Below are 13,906 nucleotides of genomic sequence, written 5' to 3'. Positions count from 1 at the left end.
CCGACAGACGGGCAGCACCCCAAAAGTGACGGGAAGGGCTCCTGAGGCACCCCGGCCCGGGGCGCGATGCCTTTGCTGCTCCTCAGCCGGCGGCTGGGGAGCGGGGAGAAGGGGCTGGTGTGCAGCTCTCCTGGGCAGAGCTCACCCAAGGACCCAGGGCTCACGTCCCGCCGAGCTGGGGTGTCCCCGGGCAGCCCCTTTCGGTTCCAGGTCTGGCTTCGCCCTGCCGTGTGCGATGGCAGGCAGAAGAACCCGCAGCGCGTTTCCATCCCCATAGCGTCATGGGCCTCTCTAGAGCCGCCGTCATGGCCATGGCGGGTGCCCAGCCCCAGATGGGCTCCTCAGAAACGGGCAGGTGGTTTGAGCGAAGAACTGAAGTTTTGGCAGGTTTCTTGTGAATTGGGAAGCGACCGCGAGGAAAACCGGGGTGTGTCTGGGTGCCTCGCTGCATTTAGGCGCGAACCGGGCAGGCTGGCGCGAAGTGGGGAGGCTGGTACTGGCACGGTGGGATGTGCCGGGACGCTATCAGGCAGCTGGCAGTAGCAGGATCTCAGGAGAGAAACTGGGAATCATAGAATCATAGAATGTTTTGGGTTGGAAGGGACCCCTAGAGGTCATCTAGTCCAACCCCCAATGTGTGCAATGGGAAGTAAGTCAGCATTCAGGTGTGTTCTGCATGGTCCTCCTCCTTCTGAATGAGATTCTGCAGAGCCCATAGGATCCCTCTCCCTAAATCCCATTAAAACATGGTGGTTCCATGTGTTACCGTTGAGTGTATCTTGCTTAAGGTAAAAGCACTGTAGGTATTTTTTTATTATATACACAAAGCTCCTGAAATATGGCAATACTGCTTATGTGGGTGCTGTGTGGCAGCCATACCCACGGCTATAGCATTTAGTGTCCTACTTGCAGTTAAAGGGAACTGATTACCAAAACCACGCCGTTGTTTTTCCTGAACGTTTTTTCCTTTCGCTATATACGAGAAAAGTTTCAGCCTGGGGGAATAAGCTGAGGAGAAAGCTAAAAATCAGGAGTGGGATGGTTTTCAAGGCTCTGTGGTCCACACTGACCCCATTTAGTGTTTCTCGTACAGTTGCTGTGCGTGCACATGGTGTGTCCCCGCCGTTCAGCAAGGAAATGCCTCAGAAACTAGCATCTGCTAAAAAGAGCTCGCCTGTTGGTCTTTGCATGGGGAAGTATTCGTTCTTACTGTAGCTGCTCAGTGCATTTACAGCGAGGGTGCAGGGGAGGCAGCTGCTGGAAGCACCGTGTCCCCTCTATTTTCAGAGTTAACAACCCGGACAGCTTTTGGGAAGCGTGAGAGCCTCCCCGACACCTCTGCCTGTGGTATCGTGCCTGCCAGCGTGGCCGAGGGAAGCTCAGCCCTGGAGCCGAGCTGACTTGGGCGGGAACTCGGCACGTTCCAGCGCAGAATCCGGTCCTCCACCATCACAGCCCAGTTCAGCATTTCGTGGGCTGGATCTGGGCTTAGGGATCACCTGCCTCTCAGCAGCCCACAGCCTCCCCTCCTTGCGTGGGTGAAAGCTGCCAAATTCAGCCTCTTACGCATGCCCGACCGCTGCAGCATTGGGATGCAAGAGCTGCCAGGGCTTCACCTGGGAGATGAGCTGCCGCTGCAGTCTGTGGTGTGGAGGGAGGGAAGGATGCTCGGCAGCTCGGGCACCTGCATCCATCTGGAGCTGTCGCCATCCTGCTGCGAAGAAGGTGTTTAGCTGTGGGGTGGGTACGAAAAGTGCTTGCATGTAGCCTGGCTGAGGTCTCTCAGTCCATATCATTATTTGCCGTACAGCACCCAAATTATTTTTCCCACCTCTGAAAAACTCCGAAGAACCAAACCAAGAGTCTGTGGCAGCACCCAACGCCTGGATTGCAGGGCACAGGGGCGCGCGCAGCGCTTAGGGTGTGAGTTTTGGTTCCTGCTGCCAGGCACCACAAAGTAGGGGTCATCAGAAGCTGAGTTTTGCTGTTAAGTGCACCTAATTCAAACATTTGCCTAGAAACAGCTGATGTAGCATGCAGTGATTTTTAACATTGTTGGCTGGTGGTTACAGCCCAACGTAACGAGGGAGGAGCAGAAAGCTTCCTGGAGAGTGGCGATGGATCAGTGTATTTATATATTCTCTTTGGCCTTTGATCCCAACTCAGGAAGCCGACTCTGCTCAGGGAGAGTTAGGGATATTCTTGGGTCTTGCTGGCCAAAGCGGGAGGTGGGTTACCTGCTTTGCCGAATTGGAGCCTCTAACCAAAACTTCAGTGTCATGCACCAGACATGAGAAAAACTAGGAAGAGTCAAAGGTGAGGGGCATCGTGTTAGATCTGAGAGGCGTTTACTGACTGAAACTGAAAGCAGAAAATGAAGGAGCGCCGATGATGCTGGTTGGGCACACACTGCAAAATCCACCCGTAGTTTTAACCTCTGTGGAAGACGCATTGAAAGAGAGACCATTACAGGTGGGCAGCTTTGAAGAGGTAAGGAGTTGGAAATGCCCTGGGAGACTGAGCTGTGCAGTCTTCTGCAAGATGTTTCAGAAGAAGCCAACCTTAAAGAGCTGCCAAGGGCCTGGTTTTCCTCCCTGAACGTGTTTGAAGAAGCCTGACGCTTCTAGGGTAGTAGAGTTCTCCAGAAGGACTGGGCAAAGGGGAAAGGAGCTGGTGTGTTTCTCTTAGCCCTCTTCTCTTTTCTGCAGAGGATTGTCTCCATAACCACATCGCTATTTTTCAGTTTCTCACAGTGGAGTCTTACAAGAGCCACAGTTGTCTTCATGGATGGGAAAGGGTTTGAGGTTGCATTTAGGATTTTTCCAGCTGCGCTGCATGGTTTCAATGCTCTGCCTTTACGTTAGCTTGTGGAGAATCTGAAACTGCAGCTGTGACCCCTGCCCACCCCCCGCCCTCTGCCCAAAGACTGAGCGGCTTTGGTGGGGAAAAATTGGGAACGTTATCTTTTCCATAGTGGAGACATTGTTAGTCTGCTAATTCACATTATGCTCTTAACAAAGCTGTTAGGAAAATAATTGTATTTGCATAGGATGGTGAGTGCCTTTCTGCAAAGTACTATTTAGACAGCTGTGTAAGGGTGCAGAGGATTAAGCATCTTGCAATTTCTGTACTATTAATTTGGTTTACTATTTATTTTTCAACAGGGTAAATGATGTTTCTTCAGGATGGTGCTTACTAGCAGTCGCTCTGCTCCTGCATTTACTTGACGGAGATCGTTCAGCTTGGACAACACTATTCAGTTTTAAGTGCTGCAGCAAGTTTGTCTGTTGGATCTTCACAACTGCGACCCAGAATGTACTGGTGTGTGGGAACTGAGGAATCCGCTATTTGCAGAGAGAGCAACATGGATCCACAAAATGGTAAATAGGACGATTTCTTTTCTTTCCTGTTCAGATTGGGAGCGAAAGGTTTTAAGAGAGCTCAGTAGCCAGCTGCCACTGAATTTCCATGGAATTTAAATATGTGAAAGATCTTCCAGTGATTTGAGCCCTAATCTTTGAAAATCTGCAGTATAGAACAAGGAATTTCACTTGCAAGGAGAATGATGTTGAACTCCTCAGGTGATAAGAATAGCATTCCTCTGACGACCGATGTTCTCCAAAGGCCTCCAGAGTTAGTCAGTATATGTGTCACGTCTCACCAGTTCCTAAATATGTTTTACAAGATCTGTGCTTTTTCAGCATGTGAATGCAAATATGTTCCCAGCCACTGATGCAGTGTGTATTCGGGATATGAAAGCTGCTAAAATCAGAGCATCGTTTCTCAGGCTGAACAGATATTAACCTGCTCCAGTTTTACTGTCAGCTTCGATTCAAGTGGCTTGCAGTGATGTACTGTTGGGCTAGATTAGAAGGTCTGCGCTTATGTAATGCAATAAATCCATAGGTGGAAATTTCTCTTTCAGAAGGGACATGTGCTTCAGGTGGCTTCCGGTTAATTTCTTTTTCTGAACAGCCAAATTGGTTTTGGATGATTTTTGTCGCTGAAACCCTCGGCTCCTAGGCACTGCTGCATTTCTCTGAGCGAAAACCCAGTTATGTTTTCTGCATCAAGCAATAGCCACCCGGTTATTGTATAACGGTATTCCCCCCTTGCAACAAGCAGTTCATTAGGAGGCAGCATCTGCGTTTTAAGTGTGGGATGAAGGTGTGTTTGACGCTTTGTAGTGAGTAAGCAGGCTTCAGTAGAAGCTAATGTTTTTGCAGCCTTATTTTGGATTTTATCAGCAACTATGAAGCAAAACCTGATACTTTATTCAGAGGCTGCCTTATCTTGTTTGAAGACGTTTCTCACCAGCGTCACAGGGAGCTCTGGGAACCCTTTCCTTTCTCCGTAGGTATTCGGCTTATTCTGTGTTACTGATTTTTTTTTTGTTGGTTTTTAATGTGGTTTTTATGTTTAATTAGCATTGTATCTTTCTATAATGATCAGGGGCATTTGTTTATTGACTGTTCTGAAAATCCTTAAATTCTATTTTCTGAGTTTCTCTCTGGAAGAAATCATCTCCACCTGAATACTGAGCTATAAACCATGAGAAGAATTTTAATCTGTGCTAATGATTCGCAAGTGTTAAGAATTGCTAAATTTTTATTCTGCAATAGCAATTTGACGAGTTCTTCTCACTGTTTAGAGATACGGTAAATCAACACGTTAGTTTGTGAGTGAATAATGGAGTGAAAAGAGAGAAAGGTATATTTTCTACATTGTGGGTTCAGGTTTTCTTCTGAGGACTTTATTGCGTGTTTCTGTTATGTAAATATATTCAGTGAAACTGCTTGACTGGAGGCGTGCAAATCTTACTGGTGTAACTTTTCTATACTTAAATGTCTGGGTTATTTCATTTGATAAGCAGTTTTGGAAGACTGGCAAAGGGATCCTAGGAAACCTTAAGATCCAGGGCTGCCCTGGTGGATTTGCTCCTTATAAGCAATACTGTACGTGTTTAAACTAATTTTTATTTTGGGATTGTTTGAGTTCTGCCAAGAATAATTGTCATTAGCTAGCTGGTCCCCTCCCTAAGTTAGCTGGTCCTTGTTCTGCATTTGGATCCTGTTACACAGCTTGAGCGCAGGAACGCGGTGACTCATTCAGCCTCCACATTTGAACCTCTTGTTTACGCGCATTTATTAACAATCCAGATGCAGCCTCCTGCTTCCATTCAGTCAGAACCACTGGGAAGTAGAGTGAGATCACAGATAATTTCTTTAATGCCAATGACCTCATCAGTGCTCGCAAAGCTTGGAGTATTATTTTTGGGGGGGGGCAGGAAGGGCAGGCGTGTAGATGTGAGTGGTTTAACAAATGGCACGGTGGTGCTTGTGGCTCTGTGATGGGTTGGTTGGATCAGCGGGGCGTTACGGCTGGCACAGCACCTTCCAGCAGGTACCATGTGCATCCCGGGGACGGTGCTGGGCTTGACCCGATGATGGCGGTGAGCACCACAGAAGGGATTTGTCACTGGAGTGCAGACTAATGCTCTGTTTTGGGTGCGGTCAGCATCTCCCTGGCCTCCTCAAACCTTGCTTCCCCTCTCCTAGATTTGTTCATCTTGTCCAAATTAAGAGAAAGAAAGCGAGCGGAGATACAGGAGCGGCTACAGTCCATGAAGCATGGGTTTGGGTTTTTTAAACTAGATTAAAGAGCTCTGCGTAGTGTAGTGGAGGTGACATAATATGAATCTTGTAGGAAATACAGTGGAAGCCAAAAGATATCGCTGTATGAATGCCTAGAACAGAATAAAGATTCATCTCCTTTCTACAGGCTGGTTGGTTTCTTTGAATCTTACCAAAATTTGCAGCTGGGATTTCATTCTCATACGAGTTTCTAGGAGACAGTTCAGCAAAGATGTAGAAAAGCAGTCATTGTCTTCTGAAACGTAAGGGTGCTTTTGTTAAAGAGCTTATCGCTGTCTTATTGAGAATTTTGTTTAAAGTTGCGGAGTGTTCCTATGCCACTTGTGCGTGTCTCGGAGGTGGAATTGGATTATCCTTCAAACGCGCCAGAGGGTGTCTCTCCTGCTAAATCTAGAAATAAGCATTGAAAAGGGGTGTTAGGTTGTAATGTATATAATTTTACATAACCAGGGACAACGACGCCAAGGATAGTTGTTTGAAATTTTATAGTAGCTTTACAGATATTAACTAAATGAACCTTCACACCTTCTTTTGAGACAAACCTGCTGTAAGCTGGTGACTTTCAGCCGTCCAGGGAAGCAAAGACAGGCATGTGCAGTATGCCTGGAAAAGAGACCTAAATATTAAAATGAGGGAGAAAAGAAGTAACCAGAATCTAATGACCCGAGTTGGCATTTGGAGTGGACCAGGGGCTCTTAAGGCTGTGCTTCAGAAGTGCCGTGGTGACCCTGTGGCTCACAGGGCTTTGTATTTTATCAGAAAGATATCTTTATCTGCCCTCGATGGTAGTGACCTCCGCAACCCCATCTGGGCCGTGGCGCAGCTCGGTACTGACTCGGAGGGAAAGCTGCTGCCTGCGCCGCCGCTGCCTGAGTCGGAGAAAAGTCTCCGGGGCAAGTCAGAAGAGTTTAAATGGAAGAGTCAAAGAGTTGTTTTAACAGGAGGGACTGCTCAGGAGCTAGTGCAATTTTACATGGGAAGTTTCACAACGGATTGAATGGCGACGGCTTGAGGTTAGCTAATAGCAAATGAAACGGCTTATTCTCTGGGGACATCGCTTTGTGCATCCAGCGTCGCTCCCCTGTTTGCATGAGGGCAGGACATTTGCAAATGTGGCTGAGACCTTCGTCTGTAGGGTGATGGTTTGAGGAGGTGATGGGACTGGAGGTGGAGGGATGGAAGCTTTCTCAGACCCTGCCCTTCCTCTCCGTTTTGTGCTTACTGGATAACACGAGCCTTCCAGGCTGTCAGTCTGGCAGTGTGAAATCCACTGAAAAATTGAAAGTCTACAGGAAGAACTTGACTTCTTTATAGCAATAAAAGCAATAAAAGCTCCTGGGTGTGCAAATACAGGGCCTCCAGATGAGCTCTTTGCTGTCGTTTCCTCGTAGTTCTGCACGGTTGATTTTGTTGCCTTAAATGTGAAGGGCAGGAATTTGCATTTAGTAGTGTGAATATCTTTGCTTATAAATATTTTCTGCTGAATAGAGGAGGAAGGGGGAATCGGCGTAGGCAGCACTGCTGGTATCACTTTGTTCCTCGTGAAATCACCGTGTAAATGCCTTAAAATCTTTACATCAGCCCTGTGCACGGGGCTAGGGCCAGCAGCTAGGGCTTGGGGCACGTTGGCTTACCCCCCGTCCGTGGCACGTTGTGCTGTATAACAGGGAAAAAGTACTCGCACCCTCTGTCCTGCTTCCTCCATCCACACGGGAGATGGCAACGTTACCCTGAGTCTGCTGAGCCAGCGTGGTGGTGAGAAGGACAAGGAGGGCATCTTGGAGGTGATCTGAGCGCAGAGCACCAGAGACCTGCAAAGCGTGTCGGTTGCTTCTGTATAATCAGACTAAATGAGCCTTGAAGGTTTTTCTGGTTTTCTTCCTGCTCGTTAAGCTGCGAGTTAATTTGAGTCCAAGCAGCAAATTGGAAAGTATTCCTACAAGCCAAGAAAAAAAAAGGTGGGGGGCAAAAAATAAACCAGGTATCTTATGAGAGTTAGTCTTACTGCATAATAGCCTGCAGAAGGAGAAGTAGGAAATGCTAGGCAGGAATAGGAAGTACACTAGTAAGGCGGTAATAGGCTTGTATTTTTAAACGTATTTAAATAAACACTTCATACAGAAGTGGTGCAATCTCACATGGGGCCAAAAGCTAATGCGGAAGGCTGGTCTGCAGCAGAAACTGCGTGTGGTTAAGCCTGCACTGTCTTGCCGAACTGAGCCTGGATTTCCAAAAAGGGCAATGAATATCAGGACATTTACCATTAGATGCCTAATTTAAGACACTCTGAAGTGATTTTCAGGGTCTGGATACTAAGCGCTGTTCTTCAAGCATGCTCTTAGAAGGTGTCCCTTGTATTTTGAAACAGAGGCATCCAGAAGAACCATTTGCCTTTGAAAATGTCCTCTTGTGCGTGTGGAAAGTGGGAGTTTGGCTTGTGGGTGCTGCGTCCCTCTGGAGTCAAGGAGATATAAAGGAGCATGTAGGTCTTAGTAGTGGCAGGGCCAGCTTTTTCCTGGTAAATACCATCAAAGCCAGCTTGCTCTTGAACTTGAGGGCTGTAGGAAGGAGGACAGAGCTGCTAGGAGTGCCAGCGGTGCGGTGCAGACCTTGGCAAGCTAATTGAGCAGACAGTCCAACCTGAGAGCCAGTTTGATTTGCAGACAGCAGTAAAACATTGATCTTCATCTGAGCTGTTTCTGGCATTATCTGCTGCTATACAGCTTGATTTTTCCGCCTTTCAGTTAAAATGCATTTGTGGTGTATTCCATTAAAATGTAACTTATGACAACTTTATCAAGAAGCCTAGAAAAAAAAAACAAAGATAAAGTAGTAAAGAAAGTCCTTTGCTCTTAGAACCAGTACGCAGGGAGTCCTTAACGCCGTTACTAATGTGTGACTGTAAGCTCGCTCTCAGGTGAGAGCTGACGCTGTGGTCCATAGAACTGTTGTCCTTCATTGCACTGGGAAAAAGCAGCTGATGGCATTCACACCAGCTCAGTCTTTACCAGGCCTGTAATTGATTCATTGCTTTGTCAGTGATGTTGCAGGTGATTTTGTACTTGCGTGACAGAAAGTGCTATCAATTTTATTTATTTTTTTTTTTTTTTTATCCTCTCCAAAGCCTGTGGGGACCTTACCCAAAACCCATTAAAGACTTTGCACTGACATAACAGGCTTGGGATTTAGATCTTCAGGGATCCTTACAGCATTAAGTCTGCGGTTTGTTTTGTTTTTCATTTCTCTGATCGATAAAGGGGCTGCCAGGGCCTTTCTTTCCACAGGCATCGGCAGAATCATCTTTCGTCTTCGGCTCGGGCGGGATTTTTTTTTTTTTTTTTTTTTTTTTTTTTTTTTTTTTTATCCTCTCCAAAGCCTGTGGGGACCTTACCCAAAACCCATTAAAGACTTTGCACTGACATAACAGGCTTGGGATTTAGATCTTCAGGGATCCTTACAGCATTAAGTCTGCGGTTTGTTTTGTTTTTCATTTCTCTGATCGATAAAGGGGCTGCCAGGGCTCCGCTTGGCAGAAGGCAGCTAATGGGGAGGAAATGTTTGCATTGCAGATGAGGGGTGGGGGGTGGATTTTACACCATTCGGCTCCCAGTCTGCTGCATAGGTAAAGTCTGTCTCTTAATAGGTTCTGTTTCAGATGTTACATCAAGTTAGGCTGATATTTAATTCCTTGCCTTAATCCAAGTCTATGAGCTCATTAGTGGGTCAGCAATTGCTTCTTTGCATAATTATGTATCACCACAGCAGCAGCCCTTTTGTGTAAGCGGCTGATAGTTTCACAACAGAAGTGTGTCCATGCTTTGAATTTGTGCCTTGCTTTTACTTAGAGGGAGGACTTATAAAAGAAGTCTTTTAAGTATTAGGGAAGGCCCTCAACCTTCAAAAAGCCCTCCTGCAGTCAGAGGGACTTGGGGCGGCTGGCAGTTTCTGGCTTAAAAAAATAAATGTGCTTTCAGAAATTACAAACTGCCCTTAAAACGTGTGCAGCTACGTGCAGATGAACTCGGTGAGTCTGCTCATGAATCTGAGATGGAGTCAGCAAGGACACATTCAGACCATGTTAAAATATGACAGTTGGAAAAGATTCCCATTGAACAATAGCAAAGTTGATGTGGTAAGATCTGAGGGCAGTTTTTGCAAAAACTCGATCTCTCCCAGTATGATAATTAGCCACCATGTGCGTGTTGGAAGAAAGGGTGAGACCTGGCGATGTCTTTGTAGATGATGTATTTTTTGCAGGGACCTGCTGGTGAAGGTGCCTAGAGAGCCTTCCCCAGCCTGAGCTTTCCTGGCGTTGGGGACTTGTGGTGGGACGTGTTGCTCCGACTGGGCAGGCAGGACTTGGGGTCTGCCACAGAGCTGGACGGAGCAGTGGGAAATCTGGTGCGGGTCCTCTCTTTTTTTGGCTCACCCTCTCCGGTTGGGGAGGGTGGCAGATCTGTGGTGAGCTTCGGGAACTTCTCAGTCACAAAGAGAAGCCCCATGTTGTGTCACCCAAGGGTGAGGGAAAGGGTCAGTCTGCGACAGGAAGGGCGGGAGGAAGGCGAAGGGTGAAAGGAGCCAGGAACTGGGGTTGGGAGCTAGAGGAACATCTTAATTTAATTTCTAATCGTCAGCATGTGGATAAAGGTTGGCATTTCAGATACTGCTGGGGAAAGCTCAGTCCCAGGCTACCCACAGCTCCTTTTCTGTGCATAGTTGAAAATCATGGAAAAAAACCCGAACCAAAGCAGTGATTCAAACAAGAAGTCTGGATAAATTTAGCTCAAATATTCTTGGTATGTTTGTGGTCGCCGTGGAAATTACATCACCGCTTGTTTTAATGATCAGAGTAACGCTCGGAAAACTGGCATGGCTACCCGAGAAGAGCTCAAAATGAAATCTTTTAAAAGTATGTATGTCTTTGGAATGGCTTCACCTGCAGTTAGTTGGTTTGGGGGTTATTTGTTTTATTCCCATCTTGGTTAAGGAGTATGTTGACCAGAGGTTGTTGCTGCTTAATTGAAAAGCCACGAGGTTTAGAGCTGATACACTCTCATTATCTACTTCACATAAAAATTCTGTCTGGGGAGTAAGATTCAAAAAGAGTGCTGGTAATTGCTGAAGACAAGACCTCCTCCAGAATCTGCCTGCATGTCTTTCTGTCTTGCACATCAAAGAGCCTTTGAAAATGCTTTTATTTTTGCATCAAACAGGAACCTTTTTTTCTTTTTTGTAACGCTAATGGACAAGATCCCTTTTCAGATCTCAAATATAGCTTGAAAAACAAAAAAGTCTGGCTCCTTAAGTGGGCTTGTAAGCATGGTCACAATCCTCCGATGTTTTGCACCTTGGACCTTTCCCACAATGGCAGGGTGGGAATAAAATCTATCAGATCAAAGCCATTTGCATGGATTGGGCCAAGTTCTCAGATGCAGTGGATCAGAGTTCATCGTAGGTTGGTGGGAAAGGGATGAAACGTGCCTTGCCTAATTTTGCCATCTCTGCCTTGGAGCAGCCATCTAAAAATGCGGTGGGCTGCAGCGGGTTCACAGCATGCACCTTTGAACATAGCAACCTCCCAGGCGAGTCCTTGTCCTCCCTCCACTGAAGGGAATGCTGATGTTCCCAGACATCAGGAAGACAAAAGGGAAATATCTCCCCATTCTCCCTCTGTGCAAGTGGAAGCGCTTCTGCCGCTTGTAGGTTTTGTCACAAGTGAGAGAAGGGGTTGGTTTTTTTTTGGTAGCCCCCATTCAAGCTTTGGCAGCACATCTCTATGCAGCCTGGTTCAGGACCAGCACTGTCTTGGCCAAGAGTGGAGGTCTTTTCATCAGGCTTTCTTCCTGCTCCAGCCACAGCTGTTAAGGTCATCTTCCCTCTGAGATATTCTGTCCCGGAAACCGGCATCTCGGAGGATCTGCTCCTGCTCACATGGAAGCTGGTGGAAGTGCTCGTTTTGAGTTCAGTAGAAGCTGGAGTGCAGCCTTGCTTTCTTCCACTGTTACGTTTTTGGTTTGTTTGTTTTTTTTTTTTCCAGACTATCATATTCATCTCTTTCCTCTGATGCTCTTCCCAGCCCTGCACTTCCCTTGGCTCTGCTGTTGCCAAATTGCCTGTTCAACTCTCTTTTTGCAGCCATATCCAATATCGTGATTGCACTTTCTTTTCCTCTGCATGCAACACTTTCACCTAAACTAATCTAGAGTTGTTGTCTTGCTAATAAATGAGAAGTGAGGATAGCAAAGAGTAAGGTACTTTATTAGGCTGGCAGACACAGTTAAAGAAGCACATTGAACTGTGTCTAACCTGTACTAAGCTTGGATTTTGCTGTGTGGGGCGTTTACCCCCTCAAATCTCTTGAAAGGCTTCTTTGCTCCGATGTGTCTGCTTTTTCCTTCATCTGTCAGTTTGTTTAATAAAAGATGGTCTCTCTTTCTACAAATGTCCCTCAAAGTAGCCCGTGAAGCCGTCATCATCTTGCATGTTACGACTGTTAGTGCCTGGTAGCTGGGTTAACTTCTGCACATGTGTGAAATGGGAATGCAGGCTGTAGGACTGGAAGGAGTAGGGGGGTCAGTGTCCTGGTGTCACACTCCTAAACCTTATGCAAGGCCTGGTTTAAGCGAGTTGACTTGTCTGTTGCTTCTGCTTTTTCTAGAAGACTGTCCCAAAGCCCCATTTCTCCAATGTTTTAAACTTTCTTCAAGCTGGCAGCCAAAATGTATTCGTACCCTGTAGATAAATAGCTCTTCCCCTTCCCTGGTGTCTCCCTCTGGATGCGTTTGTAGACAGTACTCCCATCCCTGTCCAGCCTTCATTTTTCCAGGCTCAGCAAGCCAAGCTTTTTTAATATGTAGTCTTGTAATCAGACTGTTCATTTCTTCAGTTTGTCTTCTCCACTTCTTCCTGATTCCCTTAGTCTTCCTTGAACGTGATAAACTGGAGTTGTGCAAGGTATTTTACATATCTTTTTAATGTTGCTTTCCCTTTTTTTCCTCCCCTCTGGCCAGCCTTTCCAAAATCTTCATGTGTCCAGGTTCTGTAAGAGACCTGCTGTGCTCCTTGGGGAAGGGAGGAGTGACACTGGTGGCCACACAGGTGACAGCAGGTACCCAGGACCCCTGCCATGTGATGGAGGGATGGAGAACTGGGATTGCTGCTCTGGCCCAAGGGGACCTGATGGAGCAGCTGTGAGCTTCATCCTACCACTTTGATTCCCTTTCTCTGAAAGCCCCACTGGGGCTTTCTTTCCCAGTAGCATCCATGGGGTTTCATGGGGCTGGAGAGACAGATATTGGCTGTTTCTGTGCTATTAGTTTTGACCAGCAGTTGGGTTGGTGTGTTGTAAATGGGTTTTCCATTTAGGAGGATGTTTACATGTGTTATTAAATTGAAACATAAGCTTAGGAGCTGCTTTTCTCAACTCAGCCAAGCTGTGGAATCGCTGGACCTGTCTTTGGTGGACGACCCAGTAGAGGACTTGGACTCAGAAGAGACCTGAGCAGAGACTGTGGGCCCATCCTCTCCTCACACACACACAGGGAATCCCTCCCTGAACTCTTTCAGACGTAGCCTCTCACAGATGGGACTAAAAGCATTTTCTTCTTTCTAAAGCTAGCTTTAAATACATGTCTAAGGAGGATGTTGCAGAAGAGTGCTGGCCATGACTTGGTGCTTCCCCAATGCGAATAGTTAATGACTTGGTTTGTTTTTTTTAAAAGCATGTTGAGCAAATTATTTCTTTGAAAGAGAAAAAACATTGATACATGGAATTTTTTCCCTTCTGATGAAAGCTTGAACATTAGAGAAAAGGAAAAATTTCAAAAGAAACCAAAGTTAGCCATGAAATTTTATTTTACGAAGTTTCAAATGAAATCCAATCTTGGTGTGGTTTCATGGCCATAATATTTGATTCAGTTGGGCAGGAATGGTCTCACTAGAGACACCTTTCATCATTTAATAATCCTCTTTCCAGCCATGCCTGGAAATGAACACAAAGAAAATCCAAAAACGTAGTCAGACTTCTGCATGCTTAATGTATATCTTCCAATTTCAAATTTGGAAAGCAAGAGTGGCATAGCTGGCCTTGCATGCGAAAGCATATTTCTGAATGATTCAAGCTGTAGGATTGGAACCAAATCATGGAGGCCAAAAGACAAAAATAGAAACCTTCACTTAGAGCTGAGTCATTTGTATTTTCAATATGGCAATGGGCTCTCTGGCCGTTTCAGGCTTTCTTGGTTCCCTCGATC

General features: G+C 46.2%; 1 protein-coding gene across 1 annotated transcript in view; it reads left to right on the top strand.

The window, feature by feature from the left end:
- The first annotated feature begins 3,168 nt into the window (after window positions 1–3,168).
- LRRK1 (leucine rich repeat kinase 1) overlaps window positions 3,169–13,906 on the top strand; it is a 79,047-nt gene continuing 68,309 nt past the window's right edge. Inside the window, exon 1 of the mRNA XM_009635044.2 lies at window positions 3,169–3,380. Within this exon, the coding sequence (XP_009633339.1) occupies window positions 3,314–3,380 (67 nt within the window). The 5' untranslated portion in view covers window positions 3,169–3,313. The remainder of the gene's footprint in view (window positions 3,381–13,906) is intronic.

This window comes from Egretta garzetta, unplaced genomic scaffold, assembly GCF_000687185.1.
Source record: "Egretta garzetta isolate BGI_Z169 unplaced genomic scaffold, ASM68718v1 scaffold322, whole genome shotgun sequence".
Classification (NCBI taxonomy): Eukaryota; Metazoa; Chordata; class Aves; order Pelecaniformes; family Ardeidae; genus Egretta; species Egretta garzetta.
Note: the sequence above shows the minus strand (reverse complement) of the source record. Positions and strands in the feature narration are given on the sequence as shown.